Source organism: Melospiza melodia, chromosome W (genome assembly GCF_035770615.1).
Source record: "Melospiza melodia melodia isolate bMelMel2 chromosome W, bMelMel2.pri, whole genome shotgun sequence".
NCBI classification, from domain to species: domain Eukaryota; kingdom Metazoa; phylum Chordata; class Aves; order Passeriformes; family Passerellidae; genus Melospiza; species Melospiza melodia.
Window position 1 is genome coordinate 1236843 of NC_086225.1, and position 18004 is coordinate 1254846.

At 46.1% G+C, this 18004-nt stretch overlaps 1 protein-coding gene across 1 annotated transcript in view; it reads left to right on the forward strand.

Annotated features, from left to right (window-relative positions):
* LOC134431515 (splicing regulatory glutamine/lysine-rich protein 1-like) overlaps positions 1-18004 on the forward strand; it is a 94951-nt gene that overhangs the window by 38937 nt on the left and 38010 nt on the right. Inside the window, exons 7-8 of the mRNA XM_063179513.1 lie at positions 12063-12177; positions 12403-12405. Coding sequence (XP_063035583.1) covers positions 12063-12177; positions 12403-12405 — 118 coding nt within the window. The remainder of the gene's footprint in view (positions 1-12062; positions 12178-12402; positions 12406-18004) is intronic.

Here is an 18004-nt window from a genome sequence, read left to right on the forward strand (position 1 = left end):
GACAAAGGTAGGTCCAGAGGTCCAGATGAATGTCTGAGCACCTCAGCGGAGTCTGCATTTGTATGTAGTAGAGTGACGCCAGTTCTTGAGTACGGTAGATGTAATCTTCCCAGGTGCAAGTCCCGTGAGTGATTTAGACATTCCATGGAAATTATCAGTCATGGGCCAGGAAGGTTTCTTTCATTCGTTAACAGACTTGATATTATCTTAACGTTGTCCGGGAACTAATTGAATAACCATGAGACTCTGCTCTCAGCCAGGGTGATCACAGACATACCTTAGATTCTACAATATTTTATATAAATGAATTATCTCTACCATATACTACAATCTCTCCCAATTTATTTCACCAAATTAATTCATGCTCACAATTATTAAATTTTTAATTACCTATATCTACCCTTCACCGGTAAGGATTCCCCACAGAGTACTCCTTTACACTATTCGGTACTCCCCTGGTGGGATGCCCTGATACACCACATTATTCATTTTCACAGTTGTCTGAGTTTCGAATTTTGCCAATGCCTCTGCAGCATTGCTGGCATACTTTCTTTCTCCCAACCGCATGATCTTAGATGCGTTGCCTCCGGAAGCTCCTTCCGAGTCCATGGGAACTATAGCAATTTGCATTCCCTGGACCACAGAGTGGATCGGTCTGATAAAACATGGGATCAGACAAGGGAGGAATAGGATTCCAGCTACTGAACAGAGCACAAGAAACATTACTTTGTTCCACCATCCCTCATCAAATAATTTGTCCCACCAGGAAGACTGTAAAATTGATTTCCATTTTTGGACAGGGACATGGGCCACCTTTTTGATTTCGGCTGCCAAACCTCTTATGGTTTCCCCATAATCTTCGATCTCAATACAACATTCTGACTCATTGAATTTTCCACACACTCCCCCTTCCTTGGCCAGCAAATAGTCTAGAGCTATTCGATTCTGGTACACAAAGGCCCGTACCTGTGTGTGCTGCCAGCTCAGTAAATCCAGGGCTTCAGAGGTGTGATATGAAACAATTTCCATAACTGCTTGCAGCCTAATCAATCTGTTCAGTAGATAAATCGGAGTCCTATACCCGTAGCTTCCATCCTGGGCCCACATGGCCAGCCCATAATAATCAATTATTTATGCCGCTGGTCACTCTTCCTCTCCCCAGGCTTGTTTATCGCTTATCACTGGTATTATCTTTTTCAGACTCCTCTCCCTCCTCAGGGTCTCGTATAACTGAGCCCCCAGCAGATTACTTTTTGTCCTCAGGAGAGTAAAGAAAACTGGTCGGATCATGTGTAAAGTGCATGATCCCTTCCCCCTGGAGGGTAACTCACCGTATGCCTTTTTCCCACATATCCAGTAAATTCCATCAGGGGATTTCCATTTCAAGTTTATTCTCCCTGGGTCTCCCCAGTATTCCCTCATACCTTCCAAGCATTGGAAAGGGTTGGCTCCTGGATTTTTGACCCAGCACAATCCTATTCTTTTGTCCCATTCACAATTTGTTTCATTCTTCCGGCTCCAGTACCCCAAGGGAGGGGCTGGGTGCCAGACCCTGCTCTTCATGTCTGAGTTCACCGTCAGGGTAGATGTACATGGAGTGAACCCACCATGTCGGTGTACTCCCTTCCTGACTGACACAGATTGTGCCAATTACCCTTTGATCCAAAATCCACCTCTCAGGTCTCTGTGCCAATTTTGAGACCCTCGGATTGTCCCACTTTAAGAGCTGTTCCACAGCCAAACCTTCCCCTCTCCAAGGCCATTTCTCCGCAGATTTCAGCCCCCCACAAATCCAGCAATTCCACAAACCCAATTCTGTTGCGATTTCTTGCATCAAATCAATGAACAAGTTTCTATCTGGGGAAGGTAATTCTCTCTCAGAGTATTGTCTCTCCAGCATTTCATACTGCTCGCCCAATGTTTTCAATTGTTCTTGTTCAACTCTTTGTTTCCTCAATTCTGACTCCCTCCATTTCAGTTCCTGAGTTATCTCCTTCATTCTTCCCTCAGGATCCTCATTGTTTTTATTTTTCGCAAAGCAAACAACCCTATCATATTGAAGGCACACCCTGTCATCATTAGCCGGTGCCAGGTCCAATATGAGAGGGTCCTTGTTCAGGGTAAATTTACTGTCAAATTTCGTATTCCTCGCCATCCAGTACATTTTCCCATTCATCGTGCATATTCCCAGCCTTATGTTGTCATAGCACAACGGATTCACCTGGTAGTATGCAATAAAGATAGATTCTGTCTTCCCTCCGCCCTACATGGTTCGGTTACATTGATTACAAAGGGGGATTGAGATTGGTTCCTCACTTTGTTTTCTCATTTGATGATTGTGATCACTTGACTGCCTGTGCCCTAGCCCTGCCTTAGGATTGATACACCAAGTCCCAATTTCCAATTCACATAATTTAACCCAAGTGCCATTTTTCCAACAGTACCTGCCAGTTCTCCTGAGACATTCATTTGGGGCTTGGTATGCTGAGTGTCCCCCGTCCCTTGCGACCGGGACCACCTGAGTGCACGTTTCGCACTTGTCCGCGGAGCTGCAACTTCCACTTTTCCTCGGGACCTCAGTGCCCAGACTCTGCGTCCCGCACACAACTAGACTCAGGCCAATCAGGATTCCCACTAGGCGTGATCCTCTGCCTTTGCCTCCACCCCCTGGGGTGCCTCCAGCGGCAAGGAAGACCATCTTCGCGGCAGCAGAACTCTTCGGGGAAGACGCCCTCGGACCTAGCCGCATACCTCCTCCTAAAGGCACCCCACCGTGACAGTCTGATTACATCGGAACTGCATGGGACCCTGATGTATTTCCATCACTCCACATCCAAGATTTCTGCCTGAGATCTAAGCTTCCCACGCACCCCGTTTTGAAAAATGCGAAACCACTCCTCAGAGTCTAATTCAATGATCCCCAAATTGGTGGCTAAGGTCAGGATACGGTCAGTCAATTCAAGCTCCTCCTCTAAACACTGAGTACACAGTCCTTTCGGGCTCTGTCCCCTTCTACAATGAATGTCAAAAACCCCTTGACAATATTCACACTTAAAGTGTACAAACGGATAGCATACACCATCTGACAGTATACAATTTATCCGCTCGCTGTTGGTCATTTATGAGGACGCTGGAGTCTGATCTTCAAGTCGCTGGGGGAAGAAGTAATTTCCACTCAGGTTCTTCCTCCTGCTGTTCAACCTTTTTCACTCTAGACATGTGCGTCCAGCCTTTCTCTGCCATCTGAATGGCCGTGTCTGTTGTCAGGAGTACAAGAAAAGGACCTTCCCAGTGAGGAGAGAGCAGCATCTCTTTCCACACTTTAGCAAACACCTTGTCCCCTGGTTGGATTTTGTGAATAGCGATCCCCAGAGGAGCAGTCTGTGTCACTATTTCCTGCTTTCGGAGTTCCTGTAAATTCCTGTTGATTGCAACCAGGTATGGTTGAATCTGACCATTCTCAAACCTGGGGTGTCCCACCGGCATTCCATGTTTATATGGCATTCCATATAGCAATTCGAACGGTGAAAGCCCCGTCTCTGAGTGAGGCATGGTTCGGATGTTAAGCAGTGCCAAAGGCAGACACTTCAGCCAGGACATTTTTGTTTCCAAAATTAATTTAGATAACTGTGCCTTTAAAATCTGATTCATTCTTTCCACTTGTCCTGAACTCTGGGGGTCCCACGGGGTGTGGTACTCCCATCGGATGCCCAGTGCACCAGCCATCTGCATAATAACCTTTGATGTGAAATGTGTTCCTTGATCTGAATCAATGCCATTCACCACCCCATATCAGGGTACAATTTCCTCTAACAATTTTCTGGCCACAGTCTGGGCCGTTGCCCGTGAGCTGGGGAAGGCTTCTACCCAATAGATCAATTTATCTACAATTATCAATACAAATTTGAACCTTCCCACCACTGGCAATTCCGTGAAATCAACCTGAATTCTTTCAAATGGTCGGTACGCAATGGGGCGACTACCCAGGGCAGCCTTTCTGGCCCTTGATTTGTTTACTTTTTGACAAATCAAACACCCTTGTGCCTCTTTTCTCACCAATTCATAAAATCCCTTGCACCCGAAAAATTTTAGGAATTGCTCTGCCAGGGCTTGTGCCCCCCAGTGCGTTTTCTGGTGCAATCTCCGCAAAATCCTTCTGGTAAAACCTCTGGAAACTAATTCCCTCCCATCAGGTAACTTCCACTTAACTTCCTTCAAATTTGCTCCAATCTTTTCATAGCATTCCATCTCCTTTTGGGACAGCTGAGGGGAGGTCGTCCGGGGTCTCTTCCCCTTCAATTTCTGGGGTACTTACCACCATCAACGCCACAGTTTTGGCCTCCTGGTCTGCCAAATTGTTCCCCCTGGTCCGGAACTGAATCCCTGTCTGATGTCCCTTCACATGAACCACCGCAATTTCCTCCGGCCCCCTTAGAGCTTCTAAGATTTGCCAGATTAATTCCCCGTGCATCAGTCCCTTTCCTCTCGTGCTGATCAGCCCCCTTTCTTCCCAAATCTTCCCAAACGTGTGAACCACCCCAAAGGCATACCTTGAATCTGTGAAAATCATTCCCTTTTTCCCTTTCAGTCCCTTCAATGCCCTCAAAACGGCGTAAAGTTCGCACGCCTGTGCAGACCAGCTCGCATTCAGGGGACCTGCTTCTATCACCTTTCCCGTTTTCCCATCCACAGCTGCCTATCCCAATTTTCTTTTCCCTTCTATCACCCTGCTTGAACCATCCACAAACCACTTCTCCCCCTCGTCCAATTCTTCTTCCTCCAAATCCCCCCTGATCTTGGTCTGCAGTTCGACCACCTCCACGCAGTCGTGAACCAACTTTTCTGCAGCTTCCCCAAACAACAACTGCACCGGATTCTGTGCAGTCGTTGTCTGCAACTCCAAGTCCTGTGAATGAATCAAAATGGCTTCGTATTTTAGCAACCTTGCATCAGTGAGCCATTTGTCCACTTTTTGCTGTAGTATACCCCGCATGTTCTGCGGTGCAAACGCTACCAGTGGTGCCCCGAAGGTCACCTTTATCGCTTCCTTCTAGCAAAGCCACAGCCACAATCGCTTGCAAGCATGTGGGCCAGCCCCTGCTGACCGGGTATCTTTTTGTGTCCATTTGATCCGTTCTGTGGTGAGTTTCTCATAGAGAAATTTCACCTTTTCACTGTAACTTTCAATCCACTGCCGGCAGTATCCCAACAACCCCAAAAGCTGCCGGACCTCCCTTTTTGTCTGCGGGGGTGGCAAGGCAATAATCCCTGCCACCCTTTCTGGGTCCAGTTTCTTTTTGCCCTTGGTTAGCCAATGTCCCAAGTACCTGACCTCAGGCTCTGTAAACTGCAACTTTGACTTTGAAACCTTCAACCCCCTTTCCCCCAAAAAGTTCAAAAGCTCAATTGTGCTTTCCCTTACCTCCCCCTCCCCCTGACCTGCAACCAACAAATCATCTACATACTGCAGAAGCTTTGTGCATCGGGTTGGTACAAAATGACTTAAAACCTGTTCAAGTGCCTGTCCAAATAAGTTTGGGGAGTCCACGAAGCCCTGAGGCAATGAAGTCCACCTGAGTTGCTGCTTTCTATTCGTCTCCGGGTCTTCCCACTGAAACACAAAATAATCACAACTGTCCTTGGCGAGAGGGCAGGTTTAGAAAGTGTCCTTTAAGTCAATTACACTGTACCAAGTGTCCTCAGGAGAGAGACTATTCAACAATATGTAAGGGCTTGAAACTGTGGGGAACAGGGTCTTAGTCCTCTGATTCACAGCCCGTAAATCCTGCACCAGTCTAAAGCTGCCATCGGTTTTCCTCATCGCCAGAATTGGGGTGTTGTGCCTTGACATACAAGGCTCTGGTGTGCCTTTTTTATTAATTCATCAATCACTGGTTTCAAATCCCTCCTCCCTTCCATGGAGAGGGGATATTGTTTGACCCGTATGGGGTCTTCTGGTCTTTCAATTTCAACCCGAATTGGTTCTATATCCAGTCTCCCAGCTTCCCCTGGAACATACCACACCCTCGGGTCTTTCTTTTCTTTGTCTGGAGCAGTGAGGCTATTAAAGCCTCACTTTGAGTCGTGCTTTTTCCACAGCTAACCCCACTCCCAGAGCAACCATCATGTCTCGCCCCAGCAAGCTGAAGTCTGCTCCTTTTGACAATAATATATTACCACTGTGTTTTCTGTTTCCCATATTTATTTCTACATTTTTTATGATTGGAACCTCAAAGGGATCTCCCTTTGCCCCAGTTACCATCCTGGAGTCATCGCTCAGAGCGCACCACTTTGGTAACTGCAACACCGTTGTCCATTCCGCCCCTGAGTCCACCATAAACCACATCTCTTCTTTATAGAGTCCCACTCTTAGTTTTATCAAGGGCTCCCTAGATGTTCTGGACCCCAAGCTGAAAAGCCCCTGATATCCTTAATCTTCCTGGAAAATTGCCTGATCCTTGGCTCTGTTGGGACAATTCCGTTTGATGTGCCCCTTCTGTTTGCAGTAAAAACACTCAAAATCCCACTTCTGTTCGCCCGAGCCCCTCCTCGAGACTGACTCGGTTTCTTTGCCAGCACCTTTTTCGCCGTGTCCTTCCCCTGTTCCTGCTTTTGAGGTTCCCTTACCGCTGCCACGAGAACCTTGGCTTGAATCTTTTGCTTTTCCTCGTCCTGGCGCATGTATACTTTCTGGGCTTCTAGCAACAGTTCTTGCAATCCCAGCTCCTGCCACCCGTCCATTATCTCTAGTTTTTTCCGGATATCCTCCCAGGATTTTGCTACGAATTGCATTTTTAGCAATACCATCCCCACTGGGGAGTCAGGATCCATTCCTGAGTACATCCTCAGACCCTTTCAGAGCTTTCTAATCACTCCGTGGAGGTCTCATCCCTCCCCTGACATTCCCAGAGCACCTTGCTCATGTTCTGCCCTTTTGGTATCGCCTCCCTGATACCTGAAATAACCATATCCCTAAATTTATCATCTTTTTCCTCCCTTCTTCCGTCTGGGCTTCCCAAGACGGCTTCTGATTTGGCCAATGCTCCTCCTCAGCTCCCCCATTCAGGTTCCGCTTTTCCCAATCCTTGATCGCGGCTAACCGGATCATGTCCCTCTCCTCATTGTTAAACAATGACCTCAGTATTGCTTGGAGATCCTCATAGTTGTATATGCTGGTTCCCAAAAGCTCATCCAACCTCTCCGCCACCCCCAAAGGATCGTCCATTAATTTTCCCATTTCCTTTTTGAACACCCTCACATCACTGGTGTCAATCGGGGTGTGCACGTATCCAATCACCCCCGGAGCTGTCAGCACCTTCTGTAAAGGATAGATGCCGGGTTTTTCCTCCTCGTCCCCACTGTCCCCCACTGTTGCCCACCTTGTTCTCCACCTTGTTCGACGTGTCTGGGGAGAGACATCCCTAGAGATGTCTACCTTTTTCTCCTCGATTTTCGGAGATGCCTGTGGACACGGCTGCGCCGCTGCCACATGGCCATGTGGGAAAGCGGATGCCGCCGCCTGCTCCGGTGGCGGCAGTGGTGCTGTCGCCTGTGCCTGTGAAGCCCCTGCCTAGGGAGCCATTCCTTGCGCCGCTTGTGCCTGCACCGGACCTGGCTGCTGTGGGGCCGCAAGGTAAGGGGGTGGAAGATTTTCCAGCAGTTCCCATTCCCTCCCCACTTTTGCCACACACCGGAGAGCTCGTACCGGGTACAGACCCGAGCAAGCATGCCTCCGCATGTCAGCGTATTCGATTTCCTCAGGATCCCGTGGGCTGCGACCAGCCATGTGGTCAAACAAAGACTCACAAGTCCATGTTTCAAATGTGCCGAATATCAGCCAGACCAGGTATCTTCCAACCTCCCTCCCTCCCCATTTTTCCATACAAAAATGGATAATTTTCTCCTTGGACTTCCCCACCCTCCAGCAGGTTTTGGTCCCAGTATTCCAGCATCCACCCCAGGGAACTATCTCTGGGGATTTCTGGTAAGATTTTTCCAGGGACTTGGGAGGGTTTTTCCTGAGCTTTCTTCTGGTGTCTGCTCTTTCCCAAACCCATTTTCTCAAGGAATGTTGCGATTTTTCTTACCTTTTCTCATTTCGCCGGGACGTCCGTTGCGAGTCCCCTCTCTCTCTCCGATGTCGAGTTTTCCAGCTTGCGAAAAGCCGCCAACTTGGCCAAGTCGAGCAGTGAACTGCTCTGCTTACTTTTGGGCAGTTTTCTTACCTGTTTCCTCCGGTCTCAGAAGGTGGACGAATTCCTGGAAGTTTCCAGGCTCGTCTCTCTCCTCCTGATCCTGACCGTGACCTGTTTTCCCCCTAGACTTCCTCCCGAGTCCTGGGTCTCATGTGTTTCGAACAAAAACTTTGCACTTCCCCCTTGACTGACCACGTCCCTCGTGGGAAAGTGGAACTGCAGTCGTGGGGTCCACTCTCGCTCTGTGACAAAGTCACTTCTCACACACGCGTCCAATCACGTTCCACCCAACCGCACAATACGGTTCTTTTTCTTTTTCTTCTTCGTGCACGTTGAATTTTACGGGTGAAAAAAAACCTTGGGTCTGGGAAATCTCTCTAGAGCTTTTCCGAGCTTTGCCGAGAATTGGGCCCTCTGTCTCCCTTGGCTATGGTTCCGGTTGCCACACATGGATCCTATTAGGGTCCGTGACTCCAGTTGCGGCTCTTTTGTGGATCTGATTGGTTTTCGGGAACCTGTTCCGCTCGGGCTGCTGAACTCAGCGACGCACCCCCCGAGTGGAAAAGGGGTTCCCGAACCCCAGTCTCAGTTTACGCAGGGCCAGTCACCAAATTGTTTTAAATTATCAAATCGGCAGCCAATTTTATAATAAAAATTTAACAAAGCTTTATTAGATCGTTAACAAAAATAGAATTTCCAAAAACCACCACAGCCAAGACATCATCAGCCCCGGGTGCAGGCGCTGGGTGAACCAGGATCCGACTGACAAAGTGACAGCATTTCCCAGTGGTTCACCCCGAATGCTTCGAGCAGCTAGCTTATATACAGTTTATTCTGCCTGAGGCAGGGATGACCGAACGTTTCTTTGTGTCTCTTCACATGTAGAACTGGATCCACACATGTACAGGAATAGACAAAGGTAGGTCCAGGGGTCCAGATGAATGTCTGAGCACCTCCGCGGAGTCTGCATTTGTATGTAGTAGAGTGACGCCAGTTCTTGAGTACGGTAGATGTAATCTTCCCAGGTGCAAGTCCCGTGAGTGATTTAGACATTCCACGGAAACTATCCATCGTGGGCCAGGAAGGTTTCTTTCATTCATTAACAGACTTGATATTATCTTAACGTTTTCCGGGAACTAATTGAATAACCATGAGACTCTGCTCCCAGCCAGGGTGATCACAGACATACCTTAGATTCTACAATATTTTATATACATATATAGCATGAATTATCTCTACCATATACTACACTGTGCTATGCTCTTTTTCATACTGTCTCAAGACTATATGGACCCTCAAAGCAAATGGGATCAGAGAATGAATCTGGGATAAATCTTAACATATTGTATCAGACTTTTTTTCATTCAGATTGGTTTCCTGATCCCTGTTAACAGGGAAATGCCAAGTCAAGGAGGAAGGTGTCAGAGGCTCAAGTGGTTAAGCAGACACTTCAGTGCTGATTTATGGTGACTTAAAGTGATTACAACACCTCTATGTAAAAAATTCTCCACTTGTTAAACTTACAGTTGAAATCCTCTTTTTTTTTTGCCCTAGACTGCCAAGCAATGTTTTCAGGATCCGTCCTAGTGGACAGATGACCTGATGGTTCGTAGGAATGCTCTCAGAGTGCAAAAACCAACACGGTACAAGGGGGTTTGCAGTGATAATCAAAACAAATGCAGTTTTATTGAAATAACCACAGCAAAAATGTGATAGAGGGATTAAGAGAAAGAAAAATAAGAGAGAGAAAGAGAGAGAAGAGAGAGAGAGAGAGGGAGAGGGGATATAGCTACCAACGCAGTCACGCAGTGACAAAGTCCTTTGGTCCAGTCCAGCCTGCTACGCTGGGGAGATCTCAAAGGCTCTAGCTAACTCAGAGGTTTTTATTACTGAAAATTGTGAGGGGAGGGGGAAACAGATACAATAGGGAACAGATGTAACAGGTAGTCTATGTTCTCAGCAGTAAATGAGAGCTATTGTTTTCTTGCTCCAGTGGTCACAACCTGCAGGCAAACATCTTGCTTTGGTCAGCTTGCCTCCCCCACACACCTCCCCTGGGCTGGGGGTTTCAGTCCCAGTCCTTGGAAGGAGCAGAAGGGCCTTTTAGGAGTTTCATGTCTCAGTCCTTGGTGGAGAAGCTTCTTACATCCCAGTCTGTCTGTCACGGTGGTTGTAAAACAGGTGTGGGTCTTCTGTGGGAGACCACCTGAAACTCAGGAGAAGTCCAGCCAGGCCAAGAGGTGGGACAGCTTCCAAAGCTGCTATTTTTGCAAATGGGGCACGGTGCCCCTTTCTTGGCATACAGCAAACACTCCTATGAAAACAGTAGCTTAACACTGAGCTTTCAGGTCTCAGGGCCCATGGCATGTGACTCTTCTCCTTCAGAGCCAGATATTCTAGATGAAGGGGGGGGGTCTTCTCTTCGGTGGTCTCCCAAGGAAGATCGTGAGGCAGATGAGGGAAAATTTGGACAGACTCTCACAAATGTGTATTCTATTCTATTTGCCATCTGTTAGAGGTGTGGCAGTTATCTTATGTTAATTAGGCAGTTTTCCTTATCTCTTCCACAACCCATTCTCCCTCCAAGGGAGATACCATCTGTTAATGGGCCATTGACGGTCACTGCATGACTAATAGAATTACAGCATCCCATTGTGAGATGCTCTGCCCAGAGGGAGGAGCCAAGCATTCCTAACTGGCTATAATGTGAGATACTGGGACAGCAGAACAGCCTTTCCACTGGATTCCCACAGGAAGACTACACCCTTCTACAGGATCACTGCTCTAACAGAACCCCCACCTGCTACTCCAGGAGGACTGCAGCCACATTTCCAATTGGACTGCTACCAACACCCTGACCCACAGGGTGTCAGGTTATAGTCTGACTCTGTCAGTGTTGTTTTGATTTACTGCATTGTTTATTTTATTTTTATATTCTTCCCTTATAAAGAACTGTTATTCCTGCTCCCATATCTTTGCCTGAGAGTCCCCCATAATTTCAAATTTATAGCAATTTGGAGGGAGGGGGTTTACATTTTCCATTTCAGGGGAGGCTTTTGCCTTCCTTAGCAGACAGCTGTCTTTCCAAACTGAGACATTTTTTCATCAGCAAGATTTTGTCTTTGTTCTTACAAAAAGACACAGACATTCAAACATTAGCTTATGTAGGTTAGATGGTGGAGTGTCTTGAGGTTTTTTTTTTTGGCGGGGGGGAGATGGAGTACTTTCTGTCTTTTTGAGAGTTGTGAGAAAAATAGTTTTAACATTTTCTCAGTTTTCAGCAGCAGAATGATAATCTTTTAGAATCTGAACCAAAGTCTGCAGAGGTCACTAGTAAGTTTTCTGCTGACTTCCTGGCCTTTGGATCAAACTTTTTACTCCCTTCTCTCCATCCCTTCCTCCTCCAAAACAGCATTTGAGGAATAGAACTTCAATATTTTTACAGTGGTTGGAATATTTAAAAGTATAAAAAGTACTAATTATTATTTGCATTTTATGCTTGCTTTCAAAACTCTGCCCTCTAAATTTATTCTTCTGAGATTATTTTTAAAATTAATTTAATTAAATAATATACCAGAGGAGAACCTGTTGTAATCTTCTGCATTGTGGCAGCAACATAAATCTCATTTCTAACAGAGCTAGCTGTTTATAATTATCTGGTTTATGTGTACCGTTGCAGGGTGGCTGCACTCAACGAGTATATGCAATGACTTTATTGGATTTTTCTCAAGGATATTAACAAAGAAGGAAGATGTGCAAAGCATGGGCCCCTTGCACTATATGTGTGATACATTAAACTTGTGCCAGATTGTTAACTGGGATCTTTTAATATTCTGAGCTTACATTGCAGTGTTTTCTTCCTCTCAGAGTCTGGAAAGAGCAGTGAAAGAAAAGGTGGTCAATCTCGTTCCCATTCTCGTTCAGAATCCAGGTCTAGCTCAAAATCCCAATCTAGAAGGAAAAGATCTCACTCAAAACACAGGTAAGTATATTTATTATTTTGGACTAAGAATCCATACTGGAGTTTTTTTGAGTGCTGATGGTTACTGAAATTTCTTACTGAGTTGTGAGACAAGTTTCCGTGTAGAGAAAATTAGTAACTTTAACTGACCTAGATAGAGTAACTAGGAAGTTTGTCTCTGACCAAATACTCTTTCCCTCTAAATGCTGCCTGTTTCCTGTATTACTTTCAGGTATAACTCACTAGAAGGTACTTTTTGTGCCATGTAGCATAACTACTTTTATGGTTTCATGGTACATTTTGTGCCATGTAGCATAATTTCATTTTGTAACCTTTGTCTTTTAAAAATAAATAGTTATCTCTGTTTTGGGGATGAAACATTTAGTTTACTGTTAATGCCTTAAACATACAGGCTGGCTGGTTTTGCTAGTAGAAAGTTGCTGCTGTCCTGAACTTCTAAATATCTAGTTAACAAATGCTGTATTTTTATTAATTGAACTGTAAATGTAAAGCTGTATTTTTTAAAAGTCAGAAGAAAAAAGGCTTTAAGGGTAGTTTTTCATTCTTCAGATTTTTTTTTTTTTGCTTTGCTAATTTCTTAAGTTGTAAAACTGGCTTTGAAATATAGGACAAATAAAATTACTAGATCGTCCATAAAGTTTACCCGTTTTTTTTTTCCAAGAATGAGACAGTCTTTCTATGTAAGACTTGTAAACACTTCCTGAAATGGTACAATGTCAGAAATGTCTTTTGATCATTTACATAATCAATCTGAAGATATTTGACTCCATTAAGTATAAAAAACCCCAAAAAAACCTCAGTGTATTTGATAGCTTGCACTTTAAAATGGTGAGTGTTTTCAGTGCTGCAGCAACAGCACTATCCCATTCTTTCATCCACTGTTTTTTCAACAGGGCAGCTAGAGTTCTTTCATATACAGAAAAGCTGTCCAGAGGGAATATATCACATCAGTTATACTACCAAACAAGATTTTAGTGTGAATGCTTCAGATTTCATAAAATCATAGAATAGTTTGGGTTGGAAGGGACCTTAGAGATCATCTAGTTCAAACCCTCCTGCCATGGGCAGGGACACCTTACATTAGACCAGGTTCCTCAAAGCCCCATCCAACCTGGCCTTGAACACTTCCAGGGATGGGGCATCCACAGCTTCTCTGGGCAGCCTGTTTCAGTGCCTCACCACCCACACAGTAAAGAATTTCTTCCTAATATCTAATCTAAACCTACCTTCTTTCATTTTAAAGCCATTCCCCCTTGTTCTATCACCACATGTGCTTGTAAAAAATTCCTCCCCAGCTTTCTTGTAGGCCCCCTTTAGGTACCAGAAGGCTGCTATAAGGTCACCCTGGAGACTTCTCTTTTCCAGGCGGAACATCCCAGCCTCAACTCTCTCAGCCTGTCTTCATAGGGTAGGTGTTCCAGCTCTCTAATCACCTTCATGGTCCTCCTCTGGACTCTCTCCAACAGGCCTATGACCTTCCTGTGCTGGGGACCCCAGAGCTGGATGCAGTACTCCAGGTGAGGTCTTACAAGAGCAGAGTAGAGGGGAAGAATTACCTCCCTCGACCTGCTGGCCATGCTCCTTTTGATGCAGCCTTTGAAGCAGAATATTTTTATATGGTTGGCTGTCTGTGCTGCAAGCACGCATTGCTGAGACATTGTCGTGGTTTGATAGTGGCCCAATGCCAGGCATCTATGAGAGTCGCTCTATCACCCTCCCCTGCCACAGCTGGGCAGAGGGGAAAAAAATATCTAACACTTCATGAGGGAAATAAGGACCGGGAGAAATATTTCAAGGGCAAAACAGGCTCAACTTAAGGTTGCAAAGTGAATTTTATTACTAACAGAATCAGAGGAGGATAATGAGAAGTAAAATAAGCCCTTAAACCACCTTTTTGCCCCTCAGTTCCTCCCTCCTTCCCACTGACAGAGCAGGGAGACAGGGCATGGGGATTTTGGTAAGTTCATCACTGAGATTTTCTTCTGCTGCTCTAGGAGAGGAGTCCTTCCCCTGTGAGACTATGGGGTCCCTCCCACGGGAGACAGTTCTCCGTGAACTTCTCTCTGGCATGGGTCCACTCTCACGAGCAGCAGCCATACCCCACCTGCTGCAATGTGAACTCCCCCCACGGGAACACAGTCCTCCCAAAACTGCTGTGACGTGGCTCTCTTTTCAAGGGGTGCAGTCCTCCAAGGACAGGCTGCTCCAGCCTGAAAGCAGGGGCCCCTTCTCTCCACCGGGTCTCCCACTGGATCACAGCCTCCTCCAGGCATCCACCTGCTCTGGCATGGGCACCTCCCCCATGGGCTGCAGGTGGATCTCTGCATCCCCTGTGGACCCCTGGGCTGCAGGGGGACAGCCTTCTTCACCATGGTCTTCACCATAGCCTGCAGAGGAATCTCGGCTCCAGCGCCTGGAGCACCTCCTCCCCATCCTTCTCTGCTGACCTTGGTGTCACCATGTTATTTTCCCTCACATATTCTCACCTCCTCCTCTTCTCTAACTACAAGCAAAAACTTGTGACTTTTGTTTTAATTTTCTTCCTAAATATGTAATCACAGAGGTGTTACCAACCTCTCTCATTGGCTGAGTTTTGGCCAGCAGCATGTCCATCTTCAGATCCATCAGCCATTGGCTCTGTTGGACATGGTGGGGAGCTTCTAGCAGCTTCTCACAGGAGCCATCTTTGTGGCCCCCCTGCTGCCAAAAACCAGGCCATGCGAAACCAATACATACATATCAAGCTTCTTGTCCACCAACACCCCCAAGTCCTTCTTCCTGGAGCTGCTCTCAATCCATTCTTCACTCAGCCTTTACCTGTGCTTGGAATTGCCCCAACCCAGGTGCAGGACCTTGCACTTGGCCTTGTTGAACTTCATGAGGTTTTTACAGGCCCACCTCTCAAGCCTGTCAGGGCCCCTGTGGTTGGCATCCCTTGCATCCAATGTGTTGACTGCACTACACAGTTTGCTGTCATCAGCAAACTTGCTAAGGGTGCACTCGATCTCACTGTCCATGTCACCAACAAAGATGTTAAACAGTGCCAGTCCCAATACTGTCTCCTGAGGATCACCACTGGTCACTGCTCTCCACTTGGACATTGAGCTGTTGACTGCAACTCTTTGAGTGTGATCATCCAGCCAATTCCTTATCCATCAAGTGGTCCATTGTCACATCACAGAATCAGAGAATCAAAGAATCACAGAATATGCTGAGTTGGAAATGACCCACAAAGATCACTGAGTCCAGCTCCAGGCCCTGAACAGCACCACCCCCAAGAACCACACCATGTGCCTGAGAGTATTGTGAAAAGCTTCTTGTCCAAACTCTGGCAGGCTTGGGGCTGTGAGCACAGGCTGTGAGGAGCCTGTTCCAGTGTCCCACCACCCTTTGGGTGAAGAACCTTTTCTTTAATATCCAACCTAAACCTCCCCTGACAAAACTTCAGGCTATTTCCTTGGGTCCTGTCACTGGTCACCACAGAGAAGAGATCAGTGTCTGTCCCCCCTCTTCCCCTCACAGGGAAGTTGTAGACTGTGATGAGATCTCCCCTCAGTCTCCTCCAGGCTGAACAGACCAAGTGATCTCAGCCACTCCTCACAGAGCTTCCCCTCAAGGCCCTTCACCATTTTTTTTGCCCTCCTTTGGATGCTCTCTAATAGCTTAATATCTTTCTTGTATTGTGGTGCCCAAAGCTGCATACAATATTCAAGATGAGGTCACACCAGTACTAAGCAGAGCGGGACAATCACCTCCCTTGACTGGCTGGTGATGCTGTGCCTGATGCACCCCAGGACATGGTTGGCCCTCCTTGGCTGCCAGGGCACACTGCTGACTCATATTCAACTTTCTGTTGACCAGGACCCCCAAGTCCCTGTCCTTTGCACTGCTTTCCAGCATCTCATTCTCCAGTCTGTACATAAATCCCGGGTTGCCCCATCCCAGGTGCAGAATCTGTCACTTTCCCTTGTTAAACTTCATGCATTTGGTGATTGCCCAGTCCTCTAATTTGTCATGGTCTCTCTGCAAACCCTCCCCACCTTTGAGGGAGTCAATGGCTCCTCCCAGTTTTGTATTATCTGCAAACTTGCTTAGTATCCCTTTGAGTCCTGCTTTCAAGTAATTTATGGAGGTGTTGAAGAGCACAGGGAGGGCTAAGATGGAGCCCTGAGGAATCCAACTAGTGACAGGTTGCCAGTCTGATGTCACTCTATTCATTATAACTCTCTGTGCCCGACCTGTGAGCCAGTTGCTCACCCATCACATTACGTGTTTATCCAGATGTGTGCTCGACATTTTGTCCAGAAGGATTCTGTGAGACACAGTATCAAAAGCTCTACTGAAATAAAAAAAAATGACATCAACTGACTTCCCTTGATCAATGAGGTGGGTTACTTTGTCAAAAAAGGAAATCAAGTTTGATAAGCAGGACTTTCCTGTCATGAAGCCATGCTGGCTGTGACTGATGACTGCATTGTCTTTTGGATGTTTTTCAATATCTCCCAGAATAATCTTAATCACTTTACCAGGCACTGAAGTGAGACTAACAGGCCTGTAGTTTCTGTGGTCCTTCTTCCTGCCCTTGATAATCGGGACAATGTTCGGCAGCTTTCAGTCAGCTAGGACCTCTCCAGATTCCCAAGACCACTCAAAAATCATCGAGAGAGGTTTTGTGATGACATCAGCCAGTTCCTTGAGGATTCTTGGATGAATCCCATCAGGCCCCATAGATTTGTAGGGATCCAGCTGGAGCAGCAGATCCCACACAATTTCAGGGCTGACTAGAAGTAGATTATTCTCACTGTCATGGTCCTCCAGCTCAGGACACAGAGACCCCTTTGATCCATCATCCATGTTGATGACATAGGCAGAGAATGCGTTAAACACCTCTGCCTTGTCCATGTCCCTGTTTGTGAGATGACCATCCTCATCCTGTAATAGGCCAATGTTATTTTTACACTGCCTATTGCTATTATTATATTTGAAAAAACTCCTTTTATCATCCCCCACAGTTCTGACAGCTTCAACTCCAGTTGAGCGTTACCATACAGATTTTCTCCCTACAGTGCTGAGCAACATCTTTGTATTCTTCCCATGTCACCTGACCTTGCTTCCACCTGGCATGCACCTTCCAGTTTTGCCTTATTTTCAAGAGAAGATTCCTGTTCAGCCAAGTCAGCCTTCTGCCTGGCCTGCTTGACTTCTTACATTTAGGAATTGCCTGCTCCTGGTGACCTTAGGAGGTGATGTTTAATAAGTGACCAGCACTGATGGACCTCATCACCTACAAAAACATTTTCCCAAGGGACCGTTGTACAAGTCCAAGTAGATGACATCAGTCACTCTTCTTTCATCCACCACTGCTGTATCCCCATTGTAGAAGGCCACTAAATTTGTCAAGCACAATGTGCTCTGGTTGTCAGCAATCATCTCCTTATTTTCCAGTGCCTGTGTTTTGTAATAATGTTACATAGTACGTGTTATATAATGACATCAAAACATTGGGTACCTTTTTAATGCAAGAACAATAATTTGTTCAGTTTTTTATTGCTTATCTTCTCTAACTCAGGAGATAACTGAAAAACAGTCTTTGTTTTGTGCAACTGCAGTAATCAGTGCTATTTTGTACTGATGCAAACCTAACTGATTTTTAGGAGATAAATTTGGATTTATTTTTCTTGCAGAACATCTGTGCTTTAAACAATTGCATATATATATTATATATATATATATATATTTTTTTTTTTTTAAGTGATTTTACCACTGCTATTGTCAGTTTTGAGAACATGCTGTGTTGTGGTTTAACTCCAGGCAGGAATGAAGTACC